General features: G+C 39.9%; 1 protein-coding gene and 1 non-coding gene across 2 annotated transcripts in view; both read right to left on the reverse strand.

The window, feature by feature from the left end:
- TMEM45B (transmembrane protein 45B) overlaps positions 1-19,152 on the reverse strand; it is a 38,239-nt gene that overhangs the window by 2,976 nt on the left and 16,111 nt on the right. The window contains exons 2-3 of the mRNA XM_019421417.2: positions 2,194-2,390; positions 31-237 (exon numbers count right to left, since the gene is read on the reverse strand). Coding sequence (XP_019276962.1) covers positions 31-237; positions 2,194-2,374 — 388 coding nt within the window. The 5' untranslated portion in view covers positions 2,375-2,390. The remainder of the gene's footprint in view (positions 1-30; positions 238-2,193; positions 2,391-19,152) is intronic.
- LOC128776288 (U6 spliceosomal RNA) lies at positions 14,858-14,968 on the reverse strand. The gene has a single exon (XR_008421371.1). It is a non-coding gene; the product is annotated as a U6 spliceosomal RNA (small nuclear RNA).

The following is a 19,152-nucleotide window of genomic DNA, read 5'->3' on the forward strand; positions in this document are numbered from 1 at the left end:
TATTTTTTTCCATCCCTACCCCTAAGTTACCTTCAGTGAATACTGCCATAGCCATAACCAATCTGTCCACCCCCAGGGGAACGTGGGCGATGAGATAGGTGAGCATGTCCACGATTCCCGAGACTGCAAAGAACAGATACATGGTGCTGTGCTGCCAGTTCATCAACTTCACCCACTGGTTTTCATGGTACAGGTGGAAGTAGGGCCCATCTGGAACAAACTGCTCTGCCAGGATCCCTGCAGGGAAGTGAGAGTGGAAATTAAGGAGGGAAGTGTAGCTCCGGGGCAGATGGGAAACAAATGCCCCCAAGTCATGAATGAAGTCGAGATGCGAGATGCGGGTGAAAGCCTACTTTGCTCTCTCAGATGCAGCTACTTGAGTATAAAAGAAGGCATTTGCTGAGGAGCCTGTGTAGACCTCTTGCCTTTGTTGTTTCTTTGGGGGTGGGGGTGCAGAGCAAGGAAGCAATAGAAACAGCCACACAGGTCCCCAGGATATTTGTCCAGTGGCTGAGATGAAGGCAAGGCATCATCACTTATGTGGGAATGTGGCTGGTACGTTCATCTCGGGGCTCAGTGAGCAATGAAAGAAGTCGCGGAAAGGAACAAGTAGGTGGCAAATAATGGAATCTGAGCAGAGACACGCTGGTGATAAAGGTACCTGTGCACGCCTAAGGGGGAGAAGCAGCTGCCAGGTGTGTCTCTGAGGGCTGACTTAAGTGCATGGTTTTCCTGAGCACAGAGTGAGCACCTTCCCCTAGCTTTCAGTCTCTGTGCCCTAAACACTGGGAGAAGCAGGTGAGGGCCCCTTCACTGCGGTGTCAGGAGACGTAAGCCTTTGAGATGGGGTAGCTCTCAGTTCTTGTCCCTTCTCTGTCTTTTGTTTAGGAAAGCAAAAGATTGGCCTTTATTCCTGGTGCCCATAACGTTCTTGGGGCCTCGAATAATCCTCCACGGCGACATTCTGAACCCTGTTCTCCAAACTTTGTTTTGTTTTAAACCCAGCCCCTTCCTGAATTTATGCATGAAGGAGCAAGGAATTGGTGTAAACAAGCTGGGAGAAGGGAGGTCCACTGACACTAGAATGGAAGTCCTGTGGCAGCAGGGACTGTTTGGTTCCCCCTTGTAGCCTTAAAACCTGGAGCAGTGAGTTCCTGCACATGGTAGGAGCTCAGGAGACATTGAGTGACTATTAATTTTCACCCAGCAAAGAGGCCAAATATTTTTCTGGCTCTATTTTCTAGGCAAAGTTGATGCTGTCCTTAGCATTTAAGCCATATAGTTCCTGTCACTTCTCAACTCCAGAAAGATGAGATGCCTGGATGGTGAATGGGAAAATTCAGCTAGACCAGGCAAACCAAGCTAAGCACCTTTGCTCCCTCCAAGAGAAGCTGCTGGTGTTGCTTCCGTTCCTTCTGAGAGACAGCCAAAGTGATTCGTGGCAAAATGCAAGTGCAGAATAAGATCCCTCATTACTCACGTTACTCAGAGCGGATCCTGAGGAAGAACACTTTCTACTATTGGCACGGCTGGCCCTTTTTCATGTGGCCATTAGTGGAGTGGAATGGATGACCAGTCACGGTGGAAGGACGTGAAACTTTGTTGGAATGGGACACAGTAAGGGAAAATCCCTTTCAGACAGCCCTCTGTTGGCTTTTTTTGGGGGTCTCTTCCACTGCCTCTCTTATTAGCCGTCCAACATCAAGTTCCCGTCTTTGTAATTGCTTGAGATTTGGGGTTGGAGGATATGCCAAGGAAGTGGGTGGTAACTACTCTTGAGATTCTAGTGGACAACTGGAAAAAAGATGTTTTTTTTCTAAAACTAAACTCCATTTAGTACTTTCTTATAACTCATGTACATGAGCTCACTCTAATTTGTTCTATTTTTTTATTTGTGTTTTACCTTTTTCATAAAGTGTATCTTCTGTTCCTACATCTTATACCTGTGTCCTTCTAGGGCAAAGAATGTAGTTTATTTGGCAGTGTTTCATGGTGCACTACGATGTAAGGTGCTATTAACTGTTAACATTACAAAGCTCAGTGCACAACAGATACTATAAAATATTTACTGGCTGACTGAATATCCCTGTTTATTATCTGCTGGTGGAAACATCCATTTCACAGGGACCAGAAAATGGGTTCAAGTTCTGCATGTGATGGGGAGACCCCTGGACCAGATAAGCCCCTTCTTACCAATGACTGAAAACAAAGTTCGGATTGCGGCTTCAATGATCTCAAGGCGCTGATGGTAATGAGTCAGTTGGCTGCTTTTCCCCTTTTGGTGGAAGTATATCAGTGGATACTTCACTGACCACCACAGTCCAACTATCAAGAAAAAACTCCCTGGGAGAGCATGGCCCTTAAAGTTTGCCATCAGTGTTCTTGGACACCTAAGAAAATAGGGGACAGCTGTTAGGTGACTGAATGAAGAAAACATAAATGTATATTTTGGCAGGAAACACAGTGTGTGATTGAGGATTCCAGATCATAAGCCATGTTAAGAAGGATCCACTCATTCTCATAAAATAAGCCTTCATGTTATGTCATCAAAGTCCTGTCTGCTGAGTGAGTGCCCAAGAGAATACTCCTGGCTCAAAGGCTTTTTTAAAAACATGGGTAAAATAAAAGGGGGCTGGGGATGGGGAGGAGGGTAGGCAAATATTTACTGATCGCAGGGTGCAAAAGCTTACCTAAATGTGGAGAGAATTAAAGAAAATTCATCTATGTAAGTATTTTTTGCATATCAAAAACATTAAATCAGGAAGACATTTGTAATAGTTATGGTAAATGGCTATTGTGTTAGTCTTTTGCAAATAAGAAAATGGGCAAAAGACATGAATATGCAATTCACAAAATGATACAAATTGATAAATACTGTAATTCCAGATGACAAATGAAGGTATAATATCATTTTCCACCTAATTTGAAAATAATTTGAAGATTTAGAGATTTGAGGGGCACCTGGGTGGCTCAGTTGGTTAAGCGCCCAACTTTGGCTCAGATCATGTTCTCATGATCTCACAGCTCAGAGCCTGGAGACTGCTTCAGGTTCTGTGTCTCCCTCCCTCTCTGCCCCTCTCCTGCTCCTGCTGTGTCTCTCAAAAATAAATAAATGTAAAACAAAAACAAAAATCTAGAGATTTGATGCAGCCTTCTAATATAAAGGAATATGGTCTATATGATTCAAATTTGGCAAAAGTAAAAATGATTATATAGGGACATTCAGTTGACTAAGTGCCCCAACTCTTGACTTTGGCTCAGGTTATGTTCTCATGGTTTGTGAGTTTGAGCCCCAAGTCAGGCTCTGTGCTGAGAACTAAGAGCCTGCTTAGGATTCTCTTGTCTCCTCTCTCTCTGCCCCTCCCCCACCCATATATTCTCTCTCTCTCTCTCTCTCTCTCCTTCCTCTCTCTCTCAAAAATAAATACACTTTAGTAAAAATATATATATAAAAACACCACCTTATTCCAAAAAAGATAGCAGTCATGATTTATATTTATCCCATTTACAGTCATGCAGACTATACGATTAAAATGGTAAGTATTGGTTTAAGATGGCAGATAAGTAGGGGGACCAGGATTTTCCTCAACCCTCAAACACAGCAGTATTGAGGTCAGATCACTTGAAACACCCAGGAATTCGATCTGTGGAGTGGCAGAAAGATCTCCTCAGGTGGAGGGAGACAGCTTGGCAGGATCTAGCCTTGAGCTGAAACTCAAAGGTACAAAAATGCATGACTTTCTCCTGTCTCCAAATGGAGCTGGAAACATGGCTGTGCTCCTGGGGAGGAGGGAGCCAGCCCAGAATGCATAGCGCAGTGTAACGATCTCAGGGGTACACTGGAAGAGAACAGCCCCCTTCCTTGAGTATTGTGGGAAGAGGGTTTATTGCCTCTCGAAGGACAAGAGTTCCTGTAGGTACCAGCCAAAGACCTTTTATCAGCAGGGCAGGGTGGCACTACACCAGAACAGGGTCTACAAAGTGCAGGGCCCCTTAAGACATGGGGTTTTGAATCCCAGCTGAGTGCCTAGGAGGCACGAGAGACTGGAGCAGGGCAAGCTGACCCCCCAGCTACTCTCGGAGGGCTGCATGAACAGTGTGGTTTGAGACACTCGATCTGGGGAGGAGAAATTGGGGTGTTGCCATTTTTTCCCCGTCACCAACACAGTGGGGCTTCAGAGAGCAGCAGAGCCCCCAGTGGAGGGGGGGACCTGCTTTTTTTCCCTTCTCTTTCTCTGAACTTAGCTTTGTGGTTTTCTCTGGTCTTTTCTCTCAATTTTCTCTTTCTGTGGGATCAGGCTCCCCTCCCCCCCCCCCCCCCCCCGCCTTGTTTTCTTTTTCCAGGGTTAAACAGACAAAGCACATCTGGCTGAGGGTCCAAACACTCCACCACTACAAGCAGGGAGGAACTCTGCAGAGGACTGTCCAGTGGAATAGAGCAGCCAAATACACGACAACAGAGTGCATGCACCAAAAACACTTCCTGAAGTGTCAGGTCCTGGATAGGGTATGATCCCTTTTTAAAATAGTACTCTCAGGTGCAAGTCACATAACAAGCTTTTAAAATACACAAAAGCCAGAAACTTAGCCAAGATGACAAAATGGAAGAATCCTCCCCAAAAGAAAATTCTGGAAAAAAATCACAGAGAATAGCTCTCAAGACAGATATAAACAATATATCTGAAAAAGAATTTAGATTAAAAGTCATAAGACTAATAGCTGGCCTTGAAAAAGTATAGGAGACAGCAGAGAAACTCTGCAGAGATCAAAGACCTGAGAACAGTCACGATGAAAGTACTATAATTGAGGTGCAAAATAAACTAGACACAGTGACAGCAAGGATGGAAGAAGCAGAACAGAGAATAGGTGAAATAGAAGATAAAATTATGGGAAATGATGAAGTGAAAAGAAGAGGGAAAGGAAATTACTGGATCAAAAGGGGGGAAATTAGAGAACTAAGTGATTACATGAAATGAAACCGTATCTGTATCACAGAAGTTCCAGAAGAGGAAGAGCAAGAGAAAGGGGCAGAAGGTTTATTTGAACAAATTATAGCTGAGAACTTCCCTAATCTGGGAAAGGAAGCAGGCATTCAAGTCCAAGAGACACAGAGTACTCCCTTCAAAATCAACAAAAACAGATCAACACCACAACGTATCATAGTGAAACTGGCAAAATACAAAGATAGAGAATTCTGAAAGCAGCTAGGGACAAATGGTCCTTAACCTGTAAGGGTAATAGCATATCTTTCCACTGAAACTTGGCAGGCCAGAAAGGAGTGGCAGGAAATATTCAATATGCTGAGTAGGAAAAATATGCAGCCAAGAATCCTTTATCCAGCAAGGCTGTCATTCAGAATAGAAGGAGAGATTAAGACAAAAACTAAAGCAATTCATGACCACTAAACCAGCCCTGCAAGAGATCGTAAGGGGACTCTCTGAATGGAAAGCAGCAAAGACTACAAAAGATCAGAAACATCACCACAAACAAAACCTACAGATAACACAATGGCACTAAATTCATATCTTTCAATAATCACTCTGAAAGTAAATGGACTAAATGCCTCAATCAAAAGACACAGGGTATCAGAATGGATAAAAAAATAAGATCCATCTATATGCTGCCTACAAGAGACTCATTTTAGACCTCAGGACACCTGCAGGTTGAAAGTGAGGGGATGGAGAACCACCTATCATGCTAATGGACGTCAAAAGAAAGCCATAGTAGCCATACTTACATCAGACAAACTAGATTTTAAAACCAAGACAATAACAAGAGATAAAGAAGGGCATTATATCATTAAAGCATCTATCCATCAAGAAGAGCTAACAATCATAAATATGCCCCAACATGAAAGAACCCAAATATATAAATCAATTAATCACAAACATAAGCAAACTTACTGATAATGTAATTATACTTACAACAATGGACAGATTATCTAGGTAGAAAATCAATAAGGAAGCAATGGTTCTGAATAACACATTGGACCAGATGGACTTAACAGATATATTCAAAACTTTTCATCCTAAAGCAGCAGAATACATATTCTTGAGTGGACATGGAACATTCTCCAAATAGATCACATACTGGTCACAAAACAGCCCAAGTACACAAAGACTGAGATCATACCATGCATATTTTCAGATCACAACGCTATGTAACTTGAAATCAACCACAAGGAAAAATTTGGAAAGATCCCAAATACATGGAGGTTAAAGAACATTCTACTAAAGAATAAATGGGTTAATCAGGAAATTAAAGAAGAAATTAAAAAATACATGGATGCAAATGAAAGTGAAAACACGACAGTCCAAACCCTTTGAAATGCAGCAAAGGCAGTCCTAAGAGGAAAATACATTGCAGCTCAGGCCTATCTCAAGAAACAAGAAAGATCCCAAATACACAATCTAACCTCACACCTAAAGGACCCCAAAATTCAGCAGCAAATAAACCCAAAACCAGTAGAAGGGAAACTGTAAAGATTACATCATAAATAAATGACATAGAATCCAAAACAGAGTAGAACAGATCAATGAATCTAAGAGCTGGTTTTTTGAAAGAATAAACAAAATTGATAAACCTATACCCAGATTTCTCAAAAACTAAAGAGAGAGGACCCAAATAGATAAAAATCATGAAAGGAAGAGGAGAGATCACAACACCACAGAAATACAAACAATTATTAGAGAATACTATGAAAAATTTTATGCCAAACTGGACAATCAGGAAGAAATGGACAAATTCCTAGATACACACTACCAAAACTCAAGTGGAAAGAAATGAAAATTTGAACAGACCCATAACCAGGGAAGAAATTGAATCAGTTATCAAAAATCTCCCAATAAATAAGAGTCCTGGGCCAGATGGCTTCCCAGGGGAGTTCTACCAGACATTCAAAGCAGAGTTAATACCTATTCTGCTCAAACTGTTCCAAAAAATAGAAATGGAAGGAAAGCTTCCAGACTCATTCTATGAAGCCAGTATTACCTTGATTCCAAAACCAGATAAAGACCCTACTAAAAAGGAGAATTGGAGGCCAATATCCCTGATGAATCTGGAGGCAAAAATTCTCAACAAAAAACACTAGCAAACCAAATTCAACAGTACAATAAAAGAATTATTCACCATGATCAAGTGAGATTCATTTCTGGGATGTAGGGCTGGTTCAATATTTGCAAATCAATCAACATGATATGCAACATTAATAGAAGAAAGGATAAGAACCATATGATCCTGGGGGTGCCTGGGTGGCTCAGTTAAGTGTCTGACTCTTGATTTCAGCTCAGGTCATGATTTCATGGTTCATGAGTTTGAGGTCCATGTTGGGCTCTGCACTCACTGCATGGAGTCTGTTTCTGATCTTCAGATATTCTGTCTCCCTATTTCTAGCCTTCCCCTGCTTCTCTTTCTGTTTCTCTCTCTCTCTCTCTCAAAAATAAACATTAAAATATTTAAAAAATAAGAACCATATGATCCTATCAATAGATAGAGAAAAAGCATTTGACAAAATACAGCATCCTTAATAAAAGCCCTCAAGCGAGTCAGGATAGAAGGAACATACCCTTACATCATAAAAGCCTTACTTGAAAGGCCCACAGCTAATATCATACTCAATTAAGAAAAACTTAGAGCTTTCCCCCTGAGATCAGGAACACGACAGGGATGTCCACTCTCCCCACTGTTGTTCAACATTGTGTTGGAGGTCCCAGCTTCAACAACCAGACAACAAAACGAAATTAAAAAAGGCAGCCAAATTGGCAAAGAAGAAGTCAAACTTTCACTCTTCATAGATGACATGATACTCTACATGGAAAACCTGAAAGACTCCACTAAAAAACTGCTAGAGCTGATGCATGAATTCAGCAAAGTCACAGGATATAAAGTCAATGTACAGAAATCAGTTGCATTTTTACACACCAACAATGAAGCAACAGAAAGAGATATCAAGGAATAGATCCCATTTACAATTGCACCCAAACCCATAAGACATCTAGGAATAAACCTAACCAAAGAGGTAAAAGATCTGTACACTGAAAACTATAGAAAGCTTATGAAAGAAATTGAAGAAGACACAAAGAAATGGATAAACATTCCATGCTCATGGATTTCAAGAACAAATATTGTCAAAATGTCGATATTACCCAAAGCAATCTATACATGCAATGCAATCCCTATCAAAATAGCACCAGCATTCTCCACAGAACTAGAACAATTCTAAAATTTGTATGGAACCAGAAAAGATCCCAAATATCTGAAGTAATATTAAAAAAGAAAACCAAAGCTGGAGGCATCACAATCCCAGACTATAACCTGTATTACAAACCTGTAATCATCAAGACAGTTATGGTATTGGCACAAAAACAGACACATAAATCAATGGAATAGAATAGAGAACCCAGAAATGGACCCACAATATATGGTCAACTAATTTCGACAAAGCAGGAAAAAGTATCCAATGGATAAAAGACAGTCTCTTCAGCAAATGGTGCTAGGAGAACTGGACAGTAACATGCAGAAGAATGAAACTGGACCGCTTTCTTACACCATACACAAAAATAAATTCAACATGGATGAAAGACATAAATGTGAGATAGGAAACCATCAAAACCCTAGAGAAGAAAACAGGTAGCAACCTCTTTAACCTTGGCCGTAGCAACTTCTTACTTGACATGTCTCCAGAGACAAGGAAAATAAAAGCAAAAATGAACTATTGGGACCTCATCAAGATAAAAAGCTTCTGGGGGCATCTGGGTGGCTTAGTTGGTTAAGTGTCCAACTTTGGCTCAGGTCATGATCTCATGGTTTGTGGGTTTGAGCCCTGCATCAGGCTCTGTGCTGACAGCTGGGAGCCTGAAGCCTGCTTCGGGTTCTGGGTCTCCCTCTCTCTCTGTCCCTCCCCAACTCATGCTATGTCTCTCAAAAATAAATAAACATTAAAAAAATAAAAAAAAATCTTCTGCACAGCAAAGAATATTAGTGAAACTAAAAGGCAACCAATGGAATGGGAGAAGATATTTGCAAATGCCATATTAGATAAAAGGTTAGTATCCCAAATCTATAATGGACTTCACAAATTTGGGGCGCCCGGGCAGCTCAGTCAGTTAAGCGTATGACTTTTGATTTTGGCTCAGGTTATCGTCTCATGGTTCATGGGGTTGAGCCCTGCATTGGTCTCTGCACTGACAGCTTGGAGCCTGTTTGGGATTCTCTCTCTCCCTCTCTCTGCCCCTCCCCTGCTCACTCTCTCTATCTATATCTGTGTCTCAAAATAAATAAACATTTATTTAAGAACTTACCAAACTCAACATCCAAGAAACAAATAATCCAGTGAAAAAATGGGCAGAAGACATGAATAGACACTTTTCAAAGAAGGCATCCAGATGGCAAACAGACACATGAAAATATGCTCATTGTTCATCATCAGGGAAATGCAAATCAAAACCACAAATGAAATACCTCTCACACCGGTCAGAATGGCTAAAATTAACAACTCAGGAAACAACAGATGTTGGCGAGGATGTTGAGAAAAGGGAACCCTATTGCTCTGTTGGTGAGAATGTAAACTGGTGCAGCCACCAGTGTGGAGATTCCTCAAAAAATTAACAGTAAAACTACCCTATGGCCCAGCAATTGCACTACTAGGAATTTACCCAAAGGATACAAAAATGCTGATTCAAAGGGGCACATGCACCCCAATGTTTATAGCAATGCTATCAACAATAGCCAAATTATGGAAAGAGCCCACTGTCCATCAACTGATGAATGGCTTAAGAAGATGTTATGTAAATATACATATATACAATGGAATACTACTCACTGATGAAAAAGAATGAAATCTTGCCATTTGCAACAATGTGGATGGAGCTGGAGGGTATTATGCTAAGTGAAATAAGTCAATCAGAGGAAGACAAATATCATATGATTTCACTCATATGTGGAATTTAAGAAACTTAACAGATGAACATAGGGGAAGGGAAGGAAAATAAGATAAAAACAGAGAGGGAGGCAAACCATAAAGGACTTTAACACAGAGAACAAACTGAGGGTTGATGGGGGGAGTGCTGGGGGTGGGTTAAATGGGTTATTAGCATTAAGGAGGGAACTTTTCAGGTTGAGCACTGGGTGTTGCATGTAAGAGATGAATCACTGGGTTCTACTCCTGAAGCCAAGAGTACACTGTCTGTTAACAACTTGAAAATAAAGAAAATAATAATAAAAAACAACAACAACAACAAAAGATAAGTGTTAGCTAGAACTGATTCAGAAGAAAAATGATTCTAATCCTGGGAGACCTGGGTGGTGACCTAAAGAATGTGTAAAGTGGGAGAAAAACAGCAGGTGATGGTGATTAGAACATATCTGCTAGGAACATAAAGATGGTCTGCACATGCTATTCCAGCCCTGGCCATCAGGGACATCTACCCCTCTATCAGTGGTACATGGTCAGGGCTGTTTCACATCTGATACATTTACAGCTGAGGTCTCCACCCTTCACCAAGAACTTTCACAAGTTTTAAAAAAACTTTATAGTTAAAAAAAAAATCAAATTGCATTTAAAATTCTTAAAATGAAAAGCAGCAGCCCCATGTCCCATCCCTCCTCACCCACTAGTGAAACCACTTTAAACCATTCCCATTGTTTCTTCTGGTACTTACTTCCACAATTCTCATTCATTTGTGCATGCTGCCATTTGTTATTATATCGTTGTCAGGCATTATCCACCAACTTCCTGGAGCTCTCTTATAACCTCTCCCTCCTCTTCAACCGGTCATGTTCACAGTAGTTACATTATGTTCATTTGCTTAAATCATTAGTTTCATTATTATGGCTCTGTAGATCCAAAGTCCTTACCAGAGCTGATAAATCCTACATGATCCTGAGCTATCTCTTTGACCTCTCTCCTACCCCTTCAGCCATGCAACACAGGGTCCCTTCCATTGCCTTCCATTTCCAAGCACAGACCCCCTCCTGCTTCTGGGCCTGGGCTGTCTGTTCTTTCTAGTGGTTCCCCACAGAGAGCCAACAGGTCTTTCCTTCATTTTCTTCAGGTATCTGTTCAAATGTTACTTTATTCCCTGACTACTTTGTGAAAAGTAGCAGGCATGTCCCACTTTCCAATCCAGGTATACTACTGCTTCTCCTCCTACTTTTCCTTCTCCCTCTCCTCCTTCTTCTTCTCCTCCGCTTCCTCCTCATCCTGGTCCTCTTCCCTCTTTTTTTTTTTTTTTTTAAGAATTCATTGTATGTTTATTATTTACAGCCAATCATTACCTAACAAATGCTATCTGGTGTACGTCTAAATTTTCTTTAAGGCATGGATCACTATCTGATATTGCATATTGATTTTCTTTTTAGCATCCAGCTCTATCCACTAGAATGTACACTCCCTGAAAGGAGGGATTTGATCTGTTTTGTTGTTGCCGTTAGCCCAGTGCTTACAGCAGGCCCTGACTTGGTAAGCACTCAAATATTTGTGGAACGAATACATGCTCATCCAAGTAGCATATTATGGGTTGTATTTTCACCATTGTTATTTTATTCTGGAATTAATATTTGCCTTGTTTTTCATTTGTTTACTTTCCCATATACCTAATCACTGTGTTTTTCCCCAAAAGAGCTAACAGATCTGCCAAATGTCCTCCAAATTAATGTCTAGATATTCAAACATCAGAAAACTTGTCAGTTCCATTTTATTCCTAGAGACCTTTCTTCCAGGACCTTTTATCCTCTGTCCCCAAAACTGGACTGGTTTTCTATCATCCTGGAGCATTTGGCACTATCTTTTAAATTCCCTTTGCCTTTTCCTGTTTTTGACCCCCCTGTTTCTTGGATGCCATTTATTCTTCTGTCCTGGTTTATTTCCATTAATATGCCTCTAGTTATTCCCCAAAATATGAACAAAAGGTAGATTCTTTGAGAATTTGTATGGCTGACAATCTCTGCATTTTTAAATAATCAAAACAGGCTTCCTTAATCTATTCATATTCATTGTAATTATTAACGTGGTTACATTTTGCTACTTGTTTTCTATGTCTCTTTTATGTTTTTTCAAAAAGACTATTTTTTTAGAGCTCTAAACAACAACAAAATTGAGAGTAATGTACAGAGATTTTCCCTACACCTTTTGCCTGCACACGTGCATAGTCTCCCCTATTTTTGATACCACTCATCAGAATGGTGCTTTTTTTTTTTTTTTAAACCAAGGATGAGTCTACATTGACACATCATAATTACCCAAAGTCCATAGTTTGCCGGAGGGTTCATTCCTGATGTTGTGCATTCTATGGCTTTGGACAAAATTATAATGACATGTATCCATCATTATAAATAACACACAGAGTATTTTTACTGCCCTGAAAATTCCCTGTGCCCTGCCTGTTCATTTCTCCCCTTCCCCTACCTCTGACACCACCCCTTTTTATTATCTCCATAGTTTTGCTTTTTCCAGAATGTCAAATGTTGGAATCATACAGTATGTAGCCTCTTCAGATTGGCTTCTCTCACTTGCTAATAAGCACTTTAGTTTCCTCCGGGTCTTTTCATGGCTTGATGGTTCATTTCTTTCTGGCACTGAACAATATTCCATTGTCTGGATATACTGCAGTTTATTTATACACTCAACTACTGAAGGACATCTTGGTTGCTTCCAAGATTCTGGAATTATGAATGAAGCTGTTAGAAACATCTGTGTGTAGGTTTTGTGTGGACATAAGTTTTTATCTCCTTTGGGTAAACACCAAAGAGCAAAATTGCTGGATTGTATGGATAGTTTTGCAGGAACTGCCAAACTATCTTCCAAAGCAGCTGTACCATTCTGCATTTTCACCAGCAACGTATGAGAGTTCCTGTTACTTTACACCCTCCCCGGCATCTGGTGTCAGTGTTCTGGATTCTGGCCATTCCAGGAGGTATGTTATGCTGCCTCATCATTTTCATTTTCATTTCCCTGATGATATACTACGATGTGGAGCATTTTTTCATATGCTTACTTGTATGTCTTAGGTGAAGTGTCTGTCAAGGTGGTTTGGCCCATTAAATTTTTTTTTCTTAAGTTTTAAATTATTTTGGATATCAGTCCTTTATCAGATGTGTCCTTTTGCAAATATTTTCTCCCAGTCTGTGGCTTGTCTTCTAATTTTCTTGATTTTTGTCTTTTGCAGAGCAGTAGTTTTTAATTTTAATGAAGTCCACCCTTATCAGTTACTTCTTTCATGGATAATGTCTTTGGTGTTGTTAACCTAACAAGGTATCACCATATGCAAGGTCATCTAGGTATTCTTTTATATTATCTTCTAGGAATTTTGCAGCTGTGCATTTTACATTTAGATTTATGGTACATGTGGTTGAAACAAAAGTTTCAAGTTTTGTGATGGTGTAAGGTCTGTGTCTAGATTAATTTTTTGCATGTGGATATCCAGTTGTTCTAGCACCATTTATTGAACAGACTATCTCTGCTCCATTGTGTTGCCTTTATTCTTTTGTCAAAGGTCAGTTGATCAAGGTATATTTCTGGGCCCTATATTTCATTGATCAATTTATCTATTTTTTTGCCAATACCACATTCTCTTGGTTACTATAGCTTTAACATAAGTCTTGAAATTGGGTAACATGAGTCCTTTGACTTTGTTCTTCAGTATTTTGTTGGCTATTCTGCATCTTTGGCCTTTCCATATAAACTTTAGAATCAATTTGTCAACATCCACGAAATAACTTTCTGGGATCTTGATTGAAATTGCATTTAATCTATAGATCTAGTGGGGAAGAACTGACATCTTGACAATAGTGTCTTCCTGTCCATGAACATGGAATATCTTTCCATTTATTTAGTTCTTTGGTTCCATTCATCAGAGTTTTATGGTTTTCCTCTCCTTATTTTGTTAGCTTCATACTTATTTCTTTAAAAAATTTTTTTTAAATGTTTATTTATTTTTGAAAGAGAGAGACAGAGCATGAGTAGGGAGGGGCAGAGAGAGAGGGAGACACAGAATCAAAGTAGGCTCCAGGCTCTGACCTGTCAGTACAGAGCCCGACACAGGCTTGAACTCACAAACTGCAAGATCACGACCTGAGCCTAAGTCGGATGCTTAACAAACTGAGCCACCCAGGTGGCTCAGGTACCCCAGGTACCCCAAGTATTTCTTTTTTGCGGGGTGCTAATGTAAATGTTGTTTTTAATTTCAAATTCCACTTGTTCTCTCAGACCTTTTTTGTTCCTCTGTTCCTTGTTTACTGCTGTCTTTTGTGTACAATTTTTTTTAATGTTTATTTATTTTTGGTTGGGAGACACAGCACGAGTAGGAGAGAGACAGAGAAAGAGAGGGAGACACAGAATCCGAAGCAGGCTCCAGGCTCTGAGCTGTCAGCACAGAGCCTGACGCAGGGCTTGAACTCATAGACCGCGAGATCGTGACCTGAGCTGAAGTCAAACTGTCAACCGAATGAGCCACCCAGGTACCCCTAATGTACTATTCTAATTCTTCTTTTCATTTTTTTAAGCTATGTTTTTGAAACCTTATTTTTCTTTTTTAGTGCTTGCTCTAGGAATTACAGTATGCATCACTGTCTATTTTAGGTTAATATTAACTTAATTCTGGTAAAATATAGCAGCTTTGTTAATTTATAGTTTCATTTCCAACCGCCTTCATCATGCCATTGCCATTGTTAGTATACATATCAACAGTCAATAAATATATTAAATATAAGTATGTGATATATATTATAAACCAACAGTATTGCAATTAGTGCTTCAAATAGGCCTTTTATTTTTTACTTTTTTTTATTAAATTTTGAGTTTTAATTCCAGTATAGTTAACAGACATATTAGTTTTAGGTGTACAATATAGTAATGCAACAAAAAAATATGGAACACTTCATGAATTTGTGTGTCAATCTTGTGCAGGGAGGGGCCACATTAATCTTTGCTGTATTATTCTAATTTTAGTATGTGTGCTGCTGAAGTGAGCACTAAATAGTCTTACATTTTTCAGGAAATAGAGACAGATAGTCTTTTATATTTAATTACATATTTACCATTTCTAGTGCTCTTCATTCCTTCCTGTGCATTTGAATAACCCTCTAATCTCATTTAGTTCCACCATGAAGGATATCCTTTAATATTTCTTATAGAGCAGTTCTGTTACCAATGAATTCTTTCAGTTTTGCTTTTCTGGAAATATCTTTATTTCATCTTCATTTTTGAAGACTAGTTAGGTTGGATATAGACTTCTTAGTTGGCAGTTTTTTCTTTCAACACTTTGATTATATCATTCCACGGGCTTCTGACCTCCCATGGTACTGATGAGAAATCAGTTATTACTCATACTGTTATTTCCCAGTGAGTCACTTTTTTTCTTGCTTTCAAAATTTTCTTGTTGGGGCACCTGGGTGGCCCAGTTGGTTAAGCCTCCAACCTCAGCTCAGGTCATGATCTCACAGTTCCTGGGTTTGAGCCCCGCATCCGGCTCTGTGCTGACAGAGCACAGATATTTATTTTATCTCCCCAAAATAAATAAACGTTAAAAAAATTAAAAAAAAAATTTGTTTCTTGATATCTTTGGCTTTCAGCCATTTGACTCTGACATATCTTTGTGTTATTCATTTTGTAGGTTTTTTGTTTTGTTTTTGTTGTTGTTTTTATCTTGGCTGAGCTTCTTGGGTCTATAGTTTAATGTTTGTCATCAAACTTGGGGAGTTTCCAGCCATTAATTCTTCAATTATTTTTTCTGACTCCCTTTCCCTGTTCATTCCCATGTTTAACCCATTGAGCCAAGGATTTTCAACCTCCCAATCACTACCCTGAACCGTGTCTGTTTCCCCTGGCAGCAAAACTATTTGTTTTCATGGTTAGCACCAAGTTACTTAAAAGTCTTTGAGTGAAGGGAATTAATGGCAGCAGCCCCAGGCAACAAGGCCATAGTCTCCAACTGTTGTTACCTGAAGATCTAGTAGCTTTTCAAAAATAAAAGCTTCTGTTGAGAGCTTAGCTGAAGTACTCCATATTGCTGTCTCCTCCATTTTGTGTAGCCAGGTGGCCTGCAGGGGCGAACATGCCCTAGATAACAGCTGCAGGGTCACAAGTAAACGTAAGTTCAAGATATGAGTTCCCCAATGGCCCTTGTGATAAACAGTTCCCCTCCTCTCAGGGCCTTCCCCTTATGCAGCCCTTGAATAAGACCCCTGTGAGGCTCACCAAAACCCTGTTCTTTCTTGTTTGAATTGACCAACCCAGACTTAGCCTGGGAATCCTAAGGGCTCTATTTGTGGGTCCCAGTAAAGGTATGTGCACCAGGTCCTGCCACAGTCTCCATGTGTACTCTGCCTTGACCTCCCCGTATGGCCCCTTGAGGCAGGACTTGTACCTTCTCCACCACCTGGGAGTAATAAAATTCTCTATTTCAGTAGTATCTTGTTGAACAGAGACTCACCATCAGACACCTGGGCACCCTTCTTAGCAAATGTTAATTTAACAAAGTCACAACAGCTTCTCAATTTGTTGTCTGACTTTTGTTCATTACCAGTTCCCAGAAATGGCTGGTTTTGACAATTTTGTCTAGCTTTATACAATTTTTTGGCTTGTTTTCAGTTTTTTGCAGAAAGAAACTGCCTACCTATTCATTCTGCCTTAACTAGAAGGCCTTCTTCCCCTTCTTTTTTTTCATTTTTTTAAGACCCTATATTGATCAATATTTTTTTTTAAATTCTAACGTTTATTTATTTTTGAGAGAGAGAGACAGAGTGCAAGTGGGAACGGGCAGAAAGAGAGGGAGACACAGAATCCAAAGCAGGTTCCAGGCTCCAAGCTGTCAGCACAGGGCCTGATGCAGGGTTTGCACTCATGAACTGTGAGATCATGACCTAAGCCGGAGCTGGATGCTTAACTGACTGAGCCACCCAGGTGCCCCACTGATCAATATATTTTTTTAAAAACCTCCATTTTCTTTTCATGTTTAACTGAGGTCCCTCTCAAGATCAAGCCTGTTATACTCCCTTGTCTTCCTAGCCAGAAGTGCAGAAAAACCAGCTTTGCAAATCCTTCCTGTCCCTTCTCATTTTTTTTCCTGAGGAGTGGTACCCTAAATAAAGGCGGAGTCCTTGTCTGTCTTTCTGTAGTGCATACCACTTGTCAAACCCCACCCTTCCCTTTTACCTGGTTTAAGATGCACCTCAGTGGATGGTAGGGCCCACAGCATGTCTGTAGAAACTGTTTCTAAATTTACTTATGCTACTTGGAAAGCTGAATACCTTGATTTCGTGAGGGAGAGGAGCAGGGAGGTAGATTTCTTCCGTTAATCAATTATTAGATTAGTTTATTTGCTTAGCTACATCATAGGACATGTGGTAGAAATACAGGATGGGTCAGTTTCAATAAGGAGAAACAAGGTAATAACTAATTTTAAATAGAAGAATAAAAATTTAGACTTCTGACAATTTTGATAACACCATTCAAACAGGCTAAGTCCCTGAGAAGTCTAGCTTAAAAAAATAATTTAAAAATAAGTATTAAAAAAAAAAAAAAGCAAATACTCAAGGGGTAAGCTGCCAAGAATTACATGGTACAAAATATTTCAATCTAAGGAAAACCCACAGAGAAGAAACATCAGAAAGTACTTCTGCAAGGACAAGTTTCCTAACATTCTTATTTTAATATATTCATTCTTTTTTGATATTGTGTGAGATAGCATGGGAGTGTGAAGGGAAGATTGAAGATTGAGTGTTTTGGAGAGGTGGTAGCTTTTTTTTTTTTTTAGTGTTTATTTTCTTTTTGAGAGAGAGCATGAGCAGGGGAGGGGCAGAAAGAGAGAATCCCAAGCAGGGTCCATGATGCCAGCACAGAGCCTGATGCCGGGCTGGAACTCACGAACCTCAAGATTGTGACCTGAGGTGAAGTCAGATGCTTAATGGACTGAGCCATCCAGGCAGCCGTGGAGAGGGAGGGGGTAGCTTTGAGTTAAAGCTGGCAACCAAGAAGACTAATGGTTCATGTTATGTCTAAGGAGATCACAGGAAAAGGAACATCATTTGAATAAGAGGTTTGACATGATTTTCCTTGCCCTCCTCATCTTTAGCCATTTCCCCTCTCTATATTCTCTATTTTTCATTGGAGGTAAGTGAAATGAAGACAGGTTGATGGTGTCCAGAAGAGAAAATGCGGGTAAGAGTAAGGAAGAATAGGGGACAAGGAAAAAAGAGGACAGAAGAGTCATAGACATAGAGGGAGCAAAAGAGATGAAAAATTATGGCCAATGCCATTTGCCTGTACTTAAAAATAAAACGTGATATGGGCCTTAAAAAAAAAAGCCTGAATTTTCCCTTATTTTAGATGAAGAAAGTACACACAGTGGAAGGATAGGATGTATCTAGATGAGTGACAGACTCAAAACCAAGAAGAAAAATGAATTTTATTTTCTTCCTTGAGTGCCTGGGCTTAGCAACCAGCACCCTCCAACATTAGAACCAAGGACTTGGCTTTCATACTTACTAATACATACTTAATGAATTATGGTTTATCTTCACCATGGGATATTATGTAACCATTAAAAAGAATCAATTAGAGCTATACCAGCTGTTCTAGAAGGTTTTCCATGAGAGAGCTGGCTGAGACAAGCAAGATGGAAAAAAACTATTACTTATAATATGACTCCATTTTAAACAACAAAGGTAATGTCCTGCATATATGTATTACATATGTATACAGGTATATGATTATATGAACAGGGAAAGCAAAATGGAAGACTACTTTGAGGGTATTTAACACTATTCATTAAGTATTTCTGGCTCTCTGTCTTCTAGGCACATGGTATGATTGCACTTTCTGGCCCCCTTGTCGTTGGGTGGGGTCTTGTGAGTTGTGGGCTGAAGTGACATGTGTTGGTGCTGGGAGGAAACACATAATTAATTGGCAGTTCCAGACCCCTCAGAACACATTTCACTTTACCACATTACTATCAATGTTCATGACAGTAGCTTCTCCATCAGTCTAGATCCCAGAGTGAGGAGACATTGAGCAGAGCCCCAAACAAGCCATGATGAACACATGGCATAGGAAAAATAAACAGTTGTTGTAATGAGCCACTAAGCTTCGTGGACTGTTTTTATCTAGGATAACCTAAGTTGTTATGAGTCGTACAGATATATATGAGGTTAACATGT

This window comes from Panthera pardus, unplaced genomic scaffold (genome assembly GCF_024362965.1).
Source record: "Panthera pardus isolate Hobbes unplaced genomic scaffold, ASM2436296v1 HiC_scaffold_12, whole genome shotgun sequence".
NCBI lineage: Eukaryota > Metazoa > Chordata > Mammalia > Carnivora > Felidae > Panthera > Panthera pardus.